This window comes from Eleutherodactylus coqui, chromosome 6 (assembly GCF_035609145.1).
Source record: "Eleutherodactylus coqui strain aEleCoq1 chromosome 6, aEleCoq1.hap1, whole genome shotgun sequence".
Classification (NCBI taxonomy): Eukaryota; Metazoa; Chordata; class Amphibia; order Anura; family Eleutherodactylidae; genus Eleutherodactylus; species Eleutherodactylus coqui.
Window position 1 is genome coordinate 95,681,187 of NC_089842.1, and position 14,970 is coordinate 95,696,156.

The following is a 14,970-nucleotide window of genomic DNA, read 5'->3' on the forward strand; positions in this document are numbered from 1 at the left end:
GAAGTGATGGAGGTCTACAATTACATCTGTATGACACAGATGAAATTAATGATAGAGATGGCTCTGCTCCAAATTCTCCCAGGACCTATTAAAAAAAAACTAAAAAAGGTATTATCAGATATTTTATACCCGCTACTAGGAGAATTATTCCTAGATCCTGGAAGTCCACAGTGGCCCATCAAGGGCGATGTGGGTGGAGGAGCTGAACGAACTTATGCGTTTTGACGAACTGAGGGCAGGAGAGAGTGATGCTCAGGAGTTTTATAATACTTGGCAGGTTTGGATCTCCCTCCGGTCCTCGGAGAGATTCAAAAGATGGGTGAACTCTGGCCCGCTTTGAGAAATATCAAGGGCTGCCTCGAAAGAGCCCCAGACTGGGAACTGCTCTCTTAGTGCTTGTTCTGATTCCCCATGTTTATTCTCTGATCTAGCACTGAGAAGAGTCATTACAATATAACTGAACGAGTCTTCAGCTGATGAGAAAAAAATCAGAAGAGCCATTTGTCAAGGTCAAGCAATAAGCCTGCAGTAGCAGTTTGCTGGCATGCAAATTAATACAGTAAGGTTTTATAACGAAGTTCAGATTGAAGTCCAACTGATACAAGTATCAGTATTCAGGAACAAGAGAAATCAGTGACCAGAAGTTACAACAGGAGAGATGGACAATAGAAGAGCAACTGTACTGGCACCAGTAACTCATACTTGCCATCTTACAAGCATATGTTATGCGTTTGTACCTTATATCTTGTTTAGTGATAGAATTGTACAATGTATTTCAGTGTATTATTGGTGCACCCCACAAAGTCCAGCCTTCGGTGAATTGCTACTTTAGTGATTACTGTGTTAGTTGGCGAGACTAAAATGAGATTTTTAGATGCAATCCCGTAGGGGTAGGAGATGTAAATCAAAAACAACCATTGCATTCAGCCTTGCACTGACTTGACGGTGGGCATCCTGATGCCAGAGTCGTTGTAGTGTAGTGCCTGTGGGTGCGAGGTGCATCCATATTAAGCGTGTGTAAGTGCTTTGTGTGAGTATGTGTGCAGTAAGATGCAAGAGAAGTAGAGAAACCTGCTGAAAGTGACAGCTGAGGTCTAGGCCTAATTGATGGCTATGGACAAAGGGCAGGGAGAAGGCCGATGCTTAGCTCCGCCCATGTCCCACCCCTTGTCCACAGCCAGCAATGGGAGGAGGCCGGACAGCACTTAGCTCCGCCCCTGAGCCACCCCCCCTCCCCCAATTGCAGAGAACCAGCAGGGAGGAGAAGAATGGTGAGCCTGCATGGAGGGAGGAGAGCAAAAGGAGGGAGTTTAGCAGCCACGCTGCTCAACTCCCTCCCACCTGCGGCTGCTGCCATGGACTCCCAAAGGAGCCCATGCAGCGGCTGACGTATTCTGGCCCAAAAAATAGCTCTAGGACTATCTCTTGGGCTGTATTGGGCTGGCCGGGCGCTTTTATGGCCATGTGATCTTATGCATTAGAATCCAATGCATCAGATCACCATGTATATCAGCCGTCCGTGAAAACAGGCGGCTGATTTACGCTCATGGGAAAGAAGCCTTAGAGTCAGGACCTGGAGATAGAAAATCCTTAGTCACCCTGGATAGCCTTACACTTCATTCACACAAGCGATTTTACGGGCTATTTAGCCACATTAAAACGTCATCTCAAATTGTGACCATGTGAAGCATTGGATTCCAATGCATTCATTCACACGGGCGATTTTCAGTTGTGCAAAACAATTGCACAATGAAAATGGTGACCGTTTTCGGTCGCCGATTTTTCACGCTGCATCAAAAGATAGGCTTGACCTGTCCTTGACGAAAAACACTAGCGGACTCCCATAGATTCCTGTTGGAGCTAAAAAAAAGGAAGGGGGAGGGAGTTTACCTGTGTCCGGCACTCAGAAATGAAGACAGCTGGCTCTATGCACTAGAGGTCATTTGAGGATTTCTGCCGACTGACGGAATTCCGGGCTGCAGCGTATTTTTCACCCCATACTCCCATGTGAATGGACAAGAAAACGCTAATTAATCTCGGGACTTAATTGCGGCCATTCCGCACTGATGTGATTTTTGCCCCTGATGCAGCCGGCATAAAATCGCATTGTCCGTGTGAATGAGCCCTTATACAGACTGCTAAAGCTTGGTATCCAGCTTGGTATCCAGTATTGTGAATGGAGCAACGTTTAAGGCCCAGCAGTATGCAGACTGAGTGTGTACTGGGGTGGAAGAAGCAAGGGAAGTCGTCTGCAGTTCCTCAAACCAGTATGAAGCTGAATCATGAATCACTTTCTGTAGTGATACCAGGTGTTGTCAGCCATACTAGGTGGGGTATCGATTGCAAGCTGCAGTTAATGCTGTATGGGAACACAGCCCTACAAGTTACTGTGAAGAAATTCACTTCAACTTTGCAGCAACAACGCACAAATAAATGTGAAGCGTTAGTCTTAAAGAGACAGTAATCCCTACAAAAGACTCACACTGTAAACAGAATGGCAGCGGAATTTTAACAAACCCCATTCACTTATTGCAGAAAAAAATCCACAGTGGAAGAAAGTCATGCTGTGGATTTTCAAATTTGCCGCATGCTCTATGTGTTGCAGAAATTACACCAATTTTCACCTTTAACACAAAGTGTTGGCAACATGCACACAGTATATATGCTGTTGTGCATGGTGGGGAGGAAGTTCCTTAGAAATGTTGCAACCTAGCTGTTGAAAGAACCCCCTGAGGAGCCAGGGCAACTATATACTTGTGGTTAGTGCAACACTGGGAATAACACACTGGCAGTGCAAGCTGTAATAGCCAACCTTTGACCCATAGCAACACTGTTGGCCGAGTCAAAAGCCGTCAGCCTGTAAGGGGTTAGCGGTTCAGCCACTGTCAGATGCAGCTCAGGAGCTGTGGCATTAAGCCCCACCCTCACCGGATCTGGCCGGAAGGGGGAGAAGGGAGTTGAAGGACCAGACGAGTAACGGGTAAGGTGATGCTTGCCGGCACTTGGTTGTTCAGCACTTGTATCGCTTTTGAGAAAAAAGACCATGCTCCCCTGCCAGACCTGCAGCAGCGTCTGGAAGCTAAATCGGCGCTAAGCCACCATGTTGGTAGCACTCAGAAGCTTCTACTGGATGACTCGGGCGGTGATGTGAATAGCGCATCACTGCCAAGAAGACTGTCCACATGATAGGAAAAAAGTGTGAGTATGAGGGCTAAGCCTGCCTCCTTAAAGGTCTTAAGCACTTCCTAGGTGTCCTGCAGGCACCTATAAAAGTAATATTGTACCTGCACCACTGGGGGAGTTTAGTGACGCACACAGGGCAATAGTAAAGGATGTGCTGGTAGCCATTTGAAAGGGGCATCTGCTATCTGGGGTGTAGCCATGGATCCAAGCAACGGGACACAAAAGGGCCCTGATGACCTGGAGGGTCGAAAGAAGCAAGCTGCATGGAAAGAGAGGGAGTCTACCTTCCCACACAGGAATGGGTCCCGGAAGAGGACAGTGTCATGAATCCGAGCTGGGATAAACACAAAGTACCTAGATAAGAAAGACTGGTCTAACAAGATGTTAGTGTTCGTACTATATTAGTAAACTTAAATAAAAAATGTGTGATGCCTCTGCCTCCATCTTTCACCACCGTGCCATAACACCATTATCCACCTTGCTTTAAGCCATCCAGGGTGCAAACTGACTTCCTGGAGCATTTGTGGTGTGGCGCACAGTTCTCTGGCCCCCGCAAGAGACTGCTGAGTGTTCTGCAACTGTTCTCTTGTCTATTTTAAATGGAGCGTGTTACTGATCATTAGACCTGCCTCCATCCCCTTTAAGACAAAAACATAAACCAGAAACTCCAGGGAATATATTATTGTGGATCTTCAATATGGCTGCAGGATGAAGGAATAGAGCAATTCATGGGGTAGGAATACTGAACTTACCACCAGCAATATTTCCTCTGATGATCTCATAAATTTTATGTGGCTCATTAGAGTCCGAGCTGTTGTCTGTGATCACACGAATTTCATTTTTTCGATTCAGGGCAGCGCGAACATTTCTTTTCCACACAGCAGGATTGGGTGTATCCTTTTTAGGGTCATAACTGTGACTGGCAATGGCCCAAGCCTAGGGAGATAGGAGATACACAGCATTTAGACCCCATTTACACTGAAAGATGATCGCTCAAACGACAGTTTGAGTGGCAGTTTTGAGCGATCAACTTTTCATAGTCTATAGTAGCTAAGTACTTACTAAAGAGCTATGCAGGCGGAGTGGGACACTGCCGCAATCGTTCGTACAGCTGTTTTGCATAAGCAAACAGCTGCATTGTTCTCCACACTTACAGCTCCTGTCCCGCTGTAAACTACCAGCGGGCCACAAGCTAAAAAAAAATCTTATCAGTGCTGCCGACTCTGATAACAGCCTACACTGCTGATAAGAGTTCATCTCTCAATTCTAGAAAACTAGAATTGAGCGAGGAACGAATCGAGCACGAAAACTGCACGATGTCCATGTCTTTAGACACAACGATTATCGCTCAAAAGACGGCTGTGAGCGAGTTTTGAGCGACAATCGTTGTGTGTAAGTGGGCTTTTGCCCCACTAGCATCCAAAAAATGACTACACACTATTCCCTATGATGAGGTTTCGCTTTAAACTATGTAACAGCTTAGTTTCCTGAATTTTAAATCAGATATAGGATCTTAAATACAATTCCCTTAAGTAATGTCAGTTAAACTTGATAAAAATCGGCTGCTCTGTTTATTACTCACTAGATTTACACTAATTGGAGACCCGATATTGACCATATGAGTCACAGTGGATAAGTTACTTGTATCTTAAGAAATGGAGTAGATCTTAAAATCTAATAGGTGCCATGAAATACCACCTGTTCTCCTCTTGTGAAGTGTATAATGCTCTATTTTAGTACACAAAGAACCTCCTACGAGGCACATGGTAGGCCCAAAGTTATTCACTACCTAAATTGTGGAAGCCTTCCAAGGTGTTAAGGCTACTGTCACTTTTCACTTAGGTTTTATGTTGGTCTTATCAGATAGAAGAACACATACAAATTTGGCCAGAAATCAAAAATAATTGCCAGGTTTATTACATCACTACACAGTTACCTCAAATATTTTCACATCATCCCCTGACCGGTCCTGCCTCAGGCCATGCTTCCACGGTATTCGGAACTGTGTGTGTTCTTCGTTGATCCATATGAGGCCAGGATACTCCTGACTGTTGATCTGGTTGATGAGCCAGGGGACTATACGTGGCTTTTTAGAGCCCATCTCCACAGTATTCATGGAATCTGCCAAGAAACGCAGTCTTTGATATTGTTTTACATTCTATTTGTCACCTGTGTGCATATCTGTCGAAGATTGATCGGAAAGTACATTTTCGGATGCTGGATGGACAGCAGATCTTTCAGTTCACCATTATAGTGGTTGTTCGCCTTAAGCAATCTTTTTTATTAGAAGGGTCATGGAAAAATAAGATTGAAATGCAACCTTTAGGCCAACTCTCACTCAGGCGCCTTTTACCAGGATTACTGCAATGTTTTAAACATTGTGCTAATCGCGGTACAACGCTCCCATTGATTTCAATGGGCCCTTGTAGAACTGAACGCGAACGCAGAGTTTTCTAAGGGGGCCTTCACACTTGCGATTGCGATATTCTGGCGTTTTTTAATGTGAATGTCTATAGGACTTTCTAATGTTAACGCATCGCACAAAAATCGCAAGTTTGTGCTTTGCGATTTTGTGCAATGCATTTTTAACATTAGAAAGTCCTATAGACATTCACATTAAAAAAACACAGCGATATCGCGATCGCAAGTGTGAAGGCACCCTAACTATTAAATATTCCGCCACGGGGGAGGAGGGGGGAGCACTGACTGGTCTCCGCGATGAGCCTATCTAATAGATAGGCGCACTGCGGACAATTGCGGCAAATCGCAGCATGCCGCCATTTAAAATCTGCGAGCGGAGGATCGCTGATTCTCTGCTCATGGACGTCAGCCTGCGCTTTGCATAGTTAGCCTATGGAAAGCTGTTCATAGCTTGATCCGCGGGCGATTTATCGCATGCGGATCATCGCCCATGGACAGGCATCCTTATATGCAGATTTATATTTAAATGCTGCTTAAAGGATGATAGACTATGACGAGTTTTTGCTCTCTGAGGCCTCTTTCACACAAGCGTTTTATCGCGACCATCTGAAGCATTGGATTCCAATGCATCCGTTCAGATGGGCGATTTTCTGGCGCGTAAAATCAGCCAGCCAGAAAAGATAGGACTTGTCCTATTTTTTGCCAGAATACGCAGCCGCTTCCCGTAGACTCCTATGCGAGCCTATGAGAGCCGCCAGAAAAGGGGAGGGGAGGGAGGGAGTTTAGCTGCGGGTTGTGTTGCTAAAGTCCCTCCCCCTCCCTTTGCTGGCAGCTCCTACAGGCTGGGGAGACAGGGGAGGGAAATTAGCATGACAAGCGCTGCTAAAGTCCCTCCCCCTCCCTTTGTCGAGAGATCCCATAGGCTTCTATAGGAACCTCTATTGCCGCGATCAGCCGACAAAGGGAGGGGAAGAGACTCTAGCAGTGCTAAAGTCTTTTCTCCCAGCCAATGGCATTCCAGGCTGCAGCGTACATATGCAGCAGCCCGTCCGTCTGAATGGGCGAATAAACGCTCGCGGCTTTCTCTTGTTCATCCGATTTTCGACCGCAAATCGCAATGCCCGTGTGAAAGAGCCCTAATTGTCTTTTTACATGGAGCAGTTAGTGCTTGGAACGAGTGAACAATGGTTGGTTTACTTTCTACCGATGTCCGTTTACACGCACAGCTAATTGTTTACATTTTTTGTCATAGCTTGTTCAGTTCATCAGTGGTCTGTCAGGGGAGACTGGGAATGGTCTGCGAATGACTGAACGATCACCTTTTACACGAAGCGACCGGCAAACGACGAACAATGATTTTATGCCTGCATAAAACGAACAACTAACGATAAGCGAACAAGCTGTCATTCGTCATTCCATCATGGCCATCTGTACACTGGACGATTATTGGTTATTTTTTCACCATCCGACAATTATTTGAACAGTAATCATCTATACATTTAGTTTCCTGCACTGCTGCAAATAGAATTTTATTATAAAATCTAGGAATTTCATCAGTAAACTAACAAAACAAATCTAATTAAGACTGGCTGTCCACGGGCGAGGTGTCATTGCAAGATCCGTGGTGAGAAATTGCATGCGGAGCTCGCATGACAAGCTTTCCATAGGATAACAGGCAGCCCAAGGCTGGGTTCACACAGGGCGGATTTGCTGTGGTTTTGCCGCGGATTGCCGTTGCATATCCGCACTGCGGCAAAACTGCTGCGTTTGCAGTACCATGCAGCACAAATGGGTTTTGCCAAAAAGCTGTTCTCACAGTGCGGAAATGCAACTGCGGCGCGGTTTTCAAAGATGCAGCATGTCCATTCTGTCTTTTCCGCAGCGCTTTTTTTGTCCATAGACGTCTATGGACGCAGCAAAATCCGCGGCAAATAGCAAAAAAGCGCTGCGGAAAAAATGCTTGCGGATTTTTCCGTACGAAAATCCGCAAGCCAAAATTAACCTTTGAAGCGGTTTTGCAGCAGAAGCAGTTTTTCTGCGGCAAAACCACAGCGGAAAAACCGCGGCAAATCCACCCTGTGTGAACCCAGCCTTAGGCTGCCTGCAGACGGGCGGGTCGGTTCTGGCGGTGAGGATTCTCACGCGGGCCCCGACCCGAGTGCCTGCAGGGACCAGAGTGTACTCACCCGCGCCTTCCGGCTCCGGCTGTTTGATGTGCCGGCTTGCCGGGCAGCCGGCATATGCGCAGACTGGAGCCGGCGGCGGGTGAGTGACATTTCTGGGCGGAGCTCTGCGAGCCCCGCACAGAAATAGAGCATGCCGTGGTTTGTTTGCCGCGCGATATTTTGCGCGGCCAAATCGCGGCCGTCTGCATAGGATTGCGTTTGTTAACGCAATCCTATGCAGGCTTGCAGCAACGGAAATTCCGCGGGAAATCCGGCCGCGGAATTTCCGCCCTGTGTGAACCCAGCCTTAGGGTTTTAGTCTCTTATAACGAAGCAGCAGGTTTCATCGGAGCTGCTCATTGTAATATTGTATATATGACAATTAGAACCAATGGATTTTTCCCACGCTATCTGTAACTACGGTTGTTTCATGCAAGATACAACGACTTATAGCATGGACATTCATCAGAAAGAAACAATGTATATACAGCTGACAGGGGGCTGAACTGATTTTTAGGGCTCCACCGCAGGTGTATTTTGATTGCAATAGGTTCAGTAACATTCTGTATTTAGCGTGCGAATACAAAAACGCAGCGTGCCCTACTTTTGGTTGCATTTGCCTACTAAAGTCCCATAGAAGTCTACGGGTGGTGGGCAAATGCCGGAAAAAGAACACATCTGGAACTCCTAAAGCTAATAAGCCATATCAATACATGGGCCCGGGTTTTTTGGGGGTTTTTTTGTGTGCGCAAAAAAGTACAAAGAAAAATGCCGACATGAACACAAAAAAGCCTTAATCATGGCACAATTACATTGTGCTGAGGAGCTCTTAAGAATGGTCAATGACAGCAGTTGTATAAACTTGTGTGCCCAGGTTAGTAATGCCCCCCCCTTGTGTAGACCCCTCAGATATATAGATCATATAATAAAGACATAATATTAGACCTGGTCTCCCTTACCTGAAGATCTCAGTGCTGCTTACGGCTTCAGCTCTCACAACTGCACAACTTTCAGTTTCATTTACTGAAAACTCTTTCCCTATTCGTGACCTCCCACCAGTGACTGCATCCAATGGCTGCTGCCTGCGTGTCTGACTTCACTGTGGAATTCCCAGCTCGCTGCAGACATGCAGAAGATACATAGAAGACAAACTGCGGCCTTGGTCACAGATGTTTGCTGCTGTTTTACTCAGCTGCAGACATAACCCTATAGAAAAACCTGTCTGATGCAAGCTCAGTGTATAAACCGTGAGAATCTCATATATGTCTAATATGCTCAGAGGGTCCTTTACAGATGCTTTTGACTAGCATACATAGGTGGTAACTATAGGAGATGCAGTTGCACCCGGGCCCAGGAGCATAAGCCTGTGTTCACATGGGGCGGTTTCTCGACGGAAATCTCATGGTTTGGCCGCAGCGAAAAACTCCAAGATTTCCGCCGGCAGAACCGCTGCTTCAAAACCCACAGCGGTTTTGAAGCGGCCCGGCCGCTTGCTCTTCCACTGCGGCCGGCGCTCCCATAGAGAAGAGCGCGGCCGCAGCGGAAGAAAAAAAAAATGAACATGCTATGGCTGGCTAATCCGCACCGCAGCGGCGGCTTTGCCGCAGCAGATTTGCCGTCCTGTGTGGATGAGATTTCTCAGAAATCTCGTCCACATGACTGGCTAATCCCGGGATTAGCGGCCGCATGCGGATTTGCCACAGCGAAATTCCAGACGGAATTTCGGCGGCAAATCCGCCCCCTGTGAACCCAGCCTTAGGGGGCTCATAAGGGAGCCCTGTACTATGAATAAAGCATTATATTTGGGGGCCCTGTTACAAATTTTGCACAGGGGCCCAGAAGCTTCAAGTTACGCCTCTGAATGGGTTACATTTGCTTCAATGCTATTGAACAGTGCAGACAAGTACACTTTTTAATACAAGTACTGTATATGCAAAAAAAGTTGTTCCTTTTTTTGTGTAATGAAAAGTTTCACAATTTTCCATTGTACTTTCTGTGTCAATTCCTTAGAGTTTTCAAGATCTCAGTAGGTTTATCCATTGTTTACTTCCAGTGCATAAAAGTCTGTCTTGCCCTATGAATTCCTGTGTCAGGCATCATCTCCTTGAAGGGGTTGTCCCGCGAAAGCAAGTGGGGGTATACACTTCTGTATGGCCATATTAATGCACTTTGTAATGTACATTGTGCATTAATTATGAGCCATACAGAAGTTATTCACTTACCTGTTCCGTTGCTGGCGTCCCCGTCTCCATGGTGCCGTCTAATCTTCAGCGCCTAATAGCCCGCTTAGACGCGCTTGCGCAGTCCTGTCTTCTGTCTTCTGAATGGGGCCGCTCGTGCCAGAGAGCGGCTCCTCGTAGCTCCGCCCCGTCACGTGTGCCGATTCCAGCCAATCAGGAGGCTGGAATCGGCAATGGACCGCACAGAAGACCTGCGGTCCACCGAGGGTGAAGATCCCGGCGGCCATCTTTACAAGGTAAGTAAGAAGTCACCGGAGCGCGGGGATTCGGGTAAGTACTACCCGGTTGGTTTTTTTTATCCCTGCATCGGGTTTGTCTCGCGCCGAACGGGGGGGCTATTGAAAAAAAAAAAAAACCTGTTTCGGCGCGGGACAACCCCTTTAAGCCCTGTATAAAGGCCCCCATATACCTTCAACAAGTGTCAGATGAAAATCATTTGTCCAACAGCTGTTTCCGCCAGCTATTCCATGCATATAAATGTCCAGCTTGGCTGAATGTCCGGCTTGGCAAAAGCCGTGGTGAGGTCCACGGATAAATCCAAGGCTTTAGGCACATTATTTCATCATATCCGTGAGGGGAGATGAAACTTAAACTTTTTTTTCTTTTTTTTTAAACATTTTCAAAACTTTTTTTTTTTACTTTACATGATCGCTGTTATCCATTGGATAGCAGTGATCATGTGACCGGGAACCGCATACAGCTACACATGGGAGACGGGAGCCAGAGAGTTTTCAAATTTCCCGGCCCGCGAGCGCCATTTGGGCGTGCATGCGCAGAAGGCGCCGATGTGACCCGGGAGGCCAGGATAGCGCGGGACATCGCGGAAAAGGCGGGTTAGTACTTTTAGCTGCCCTGATGGATCCGATCCATCAGAGCAGCTGAATCTTTAACTTTTTTAAACTTTTCATTGACTTTTATATGATCACCGGCATTCGGTAAATGCCGGCAATCGTGATTGGAGGAGGGGACCGGGGCCTGGGATGGAGCTGTCACGTCCTCAGCTTGCAGGGCCTTGATCCCTGCAGGAAACCTGTTTTTACGTCCTCAGGGATTAAGGCCCAGCAAGCTAGGGCGTAAAAAGGCAATGGGCTGGTCACTAAGGGGTTAAATAAACAATACAAAATAGAAAATAGGGCTCTGCTCACATTTCCATCTGGGCTTTCCGTCATAAATGCTGGAATGGTAAAATGATGGACAACATAACAAAAACCCAACGGAATCCATTATACTGTAGTCAGTGGGTTCCATCAGCTGCTGCTGGTGTCATTTAATGGATACAGGATGCCATTATTTTCGTTTTCCTGTTGCAGTATTACTTTATGTCATGGCTCGTCGGCCATGAATGCCGATCATGACTGCAGTGATGTCATAGCGACAGCCTTGGCCCGGCGCATGCTCACTATTTGCCGATGGGGAACCATCTCTGCAGGTGTACGGCCAGTTTGGTTGGCTGGGAAGTGGGCATCCTGGTCAGCCAATCTGCTTTAGTTTGTGTATATTTATTCCAGCTCCTCTGCGCAGAGTATGCCAGTTGTATTCTTTGTCTGCAGGTGTTTCTGGTCCTACTGGTAGCTTCTTGTCCTGACTTGCGTCTCAGTTAAGATCAGTCCGCTGGTGATTTACTTATTATCTAGGATGTTTGAATATCCATACTCTTGCATTTTTTTTTTTAATTTATTGAGTGTCATCTAATCTTTGCCACTATTCCCTGTCACCATCTAGGGAAAGTCAGGGTTGTCCCAGGTTCCTGACATGCGGTCGTCCTCATCAGGGCAGGTGCTCCACTAGTAGGTAGGGTCTTTCTGTATATGAAGGTTTAGGGTTAGTTTCCCCGTATTCCCCATTTTGTCTTTTTTGCTTTTTTTAAGTTATCTACATTTACATTGAAAGTGTATATATTCATCTTTTAGGATGCAACTAATATGTTCAGGTCAAATGTAACACTTATACATGATAATAAAGAACTGCTGAAATAGAACTTTCAGAACAATATGATTGCAATTGCTTTAATTGCGAGAGAAAAAATTGTCAGTGATCTATAGGACTACAGGAAATGTCAAGTTCCTTGAATTTGGCTTGCAGAACATATAATTTTGCATCACTCATAGTTGAAGTGATTCTGATTATAAAATTAGGGAACTGCTATGCATACAATTACCTGGAGCTTCAAACTAGAGCCAGTCTAAAAAAAAGTTTCTAAAATGTTTGTTTCTCCTTATCAAATCCTGGATAATCTCTAGTGTTACCTGAGCACAGGCACCAGGCCCATATCAACTGATGTAGCTGGGTAAACATTTTTTAATTAACATCTCAGAAACAACCTTTTAGAATTCCCATTAACCTATTGATATCAAGATGCTCTCTGGCCTTTGACTTCCTGTCTGCATCATCTTTGCTGAACATGTTTGAACAGATAAGAAGCACAAGGTCTGCAAACAATAAGCAGGAAGGTACAGCTTTCTTGCCAAATAAAAAAAATGAAAGTCCTATAAGGGGAAAAGAATCTATGGGCAGGGGTGTGATGAGCATTTGGCCAATTGCATAAGGGGGGAATCAAAGCTCTATAAGTAAGGGTGCGTGCACACGAGCGCATAAACGGCGCGTTTTTGCGACCAAACGTATATACGTGACCATCTGAGGCAATGTTTTCGAATGTATTCGTTCACATGGGCGATTTTACGGCGCGTAAAAACGGCAACCCGAAAAAAAAATGGAACATATGCGACCGAAATACGCGCCAACGCATATTCGATGGCCGAAAAGATAGTTTGCAAAGTAGGAACAAACGAAAATACGCTTTCTAGCTCTGGTCGTGATCGTCGAAAAACGTTCTCTCTGGCGATTATACGTTGCGCTCCTGCGAACGTAAATATGCCTACGCTCGTGTGAACGCACCCTAAGGGTGCATTTACACGAACGTATATTGGCTCGGTTTTCACGCCGAGCCGATATACGTTGTCCTCATGTGCAGGGGGGGGGAGGCTGGAAGAGCCCAGGAGCAGGAACTGAGCTCCCGCCCCCTCTCTGCCTCCTCTCCACCCCTCTGCACTATTTGCAATGGGGAGAGGCGGAACGGGGGCGGGGCTAATTCCCGGAACTTAGCCCCGCCCCCGTTCCGCCTCCTCTCATTGCAAATAGTGCAGAGGGGCGGAGAGGAGGCAGAGAGGGGGCGAGAGCTCAGTTCCTGCTCCTGGGCTCTTCCAGCCTCCCCCCCTGCAGATGAGGAGAACGTATATCGGCTCGGCGTGAAAACCGAGCCGATATACGCTCTTGTGAACGCACCCTCAAACTTGTATCATATAGGTTTAGGCTAGACCCAACGTGGTCATATTGTGATTAAGTGCCATTTAGACACAACGATTATTGCTCAAAATTCACTCAAAAGCAGAAGCCTTCACTTACACACTAATTAGCTGCTTAAGAGCTTATGCAAACTGCCACTCAAACTGCCGTTTGAGCAAATTGTGAGTGATAATCATTGTGTCTAAATGGGCCGTAACAACTTGCCACAATTGCAACCCACTGATCGCTAAAACATTCTAGTACGCCTGGATTCATTTGCAATCTGTGGGACATGTTCACAGTAACTTGCGAGTCGCAATACAACTACACAGAGTTCTATTACGGAGTAAGATAGCAGGGCAATACCTACAGGGATAGTTACAGCTTGTCTACCCTATTTATGTCGCAAATGTTAAAGTGACCCTCCGGGTTGGACAAAGGTGTCTACATAGCTTCTCTGACTACGGCCCCCTGTCCACGGCTGTTGTGGAATATCGCCAGTGATATTCCGCCGCAGGGAATGGAGGATGGGCCGCTGTCAGTTCTCTGCGGTGAGCCTATCTGACAGGCTCACCGCGGAGAATCGCTGCATGCCGCGATTTGAATCTCGCGAGCGAAGAATCGCTATGATTCTCTGCTCGTGGACGCCGCGGCTGTGCTTTCCAACACTATGGAAAGCATTCATTGTACGAGGTGGTGCTGATAGGTCTTTGGCTTTGTGTTCTTTTGTGTTTGTAGTTTATGGCAACAGTGATCTAGGCACGTGGGAAAACAAAATGGAGGAGTCTACGGCGATATTCACAGCAAACGAGAGCAGAGGAGTGATAAAAATCTTGTTTCTGCAAGGAAAGTCCGCAAAGGATATTGATGGTGATATGTCGCAGACATTGGGGGATCAATGCCCTTCATATTCTACAGTTAAGAACTGGGTTGCCAAATTTAAAATGGGCCACTTCAGCTCCAATGATAAGGAACGTCCTGGACGACCGAGAGAGGTTGTTGGATCGTTGATGCTGTGCACAACCTCAAATCGGCGAATTTCAGCTAAAGGAATAACAGACACCATGGGGATTTCTCATGAACGTGTTTGTGTCATTATCCATGAACATTTGAACATGAAGAAGCTATCTGCAAATGTTTGACAATAGATCAGAAGAGCCTGCGAGTGAAAACTTCCCGGTCCATTTGTCAGCGTTTCTGGACTAACAAGAACTTCCTGGATCGACTGGTCACTATGAATGAGACCTGGATTTATTTGTATGATCCTGAAAGCAAGGAGCAGTCAAAAGAGTGGAGGCACAGTGGTTCTCCTCGCCCAAAGAAGTTCAGGGTGCAAAAATCAGCCACTAAGGTGATGGAGTCTGTGTTCTGGCATAAGAAGGGTGTGCTGCTGGTGGATTACCTTTAAAATGGTCCCACCATCAATGCAAGGTATTACATTGAACTTTTGGACCAATTGAAGGCAGCTCTGAAGGCCAAAAGGCACGGCAGGCTGTCCAAAGGAATCTTGTTCCTGCAAGACAACGCCTCCACTCACACTGCACTAGCGACCCCGGCAAAACTGGTGGAGCTAGGCTTCCTGGTGGTTGACCACCCACCTTATTCACCAGATCTCACTCCCTCCGACTATCATCTGTTTCCAAACCTGAAGAAACACCTCAAGGGTACCAAATTTCTCA

At 46.4% G+C, this 14,970-nt stretch overlaps 1 protein-coding gene across 2 annotated transcripts in view; it reads right to left on the reverse strand.

The window, feature by feature from the left end:
• Positions 1-8,793, reverse strand: part of LOC136632382 (interferon regulatory factor 3-like) — a 35,654-nt gene extending 26,861 nt beyond the window's left edge. For both annotated transcript variants that reach the window (XM_066607210.1, XM_066607209.1), the window contains exons 1-3: positions 8,729-8,793; positions 5,120-5,304; positions 3,936-4,119 (exon numbers count right to left, since the gene is read on the reverse strand). In XM_066607210.1, coding sequence (XP_066463307.1) covers positions 3,936-4,119; positions 5,120-5,299 — 364 coding nt within the window. In that variant the 5' untranslated portion in view covers positions 5,300-5,304; positions 8,729-8,793. The remainder of the gene's footprint in view (positions 1-3,935; positions 4,120-5,119; positions 5,305-8,728) is intronic.
• Positions 8,794-14,970: the final 6,177 nt, after the last annotated feature.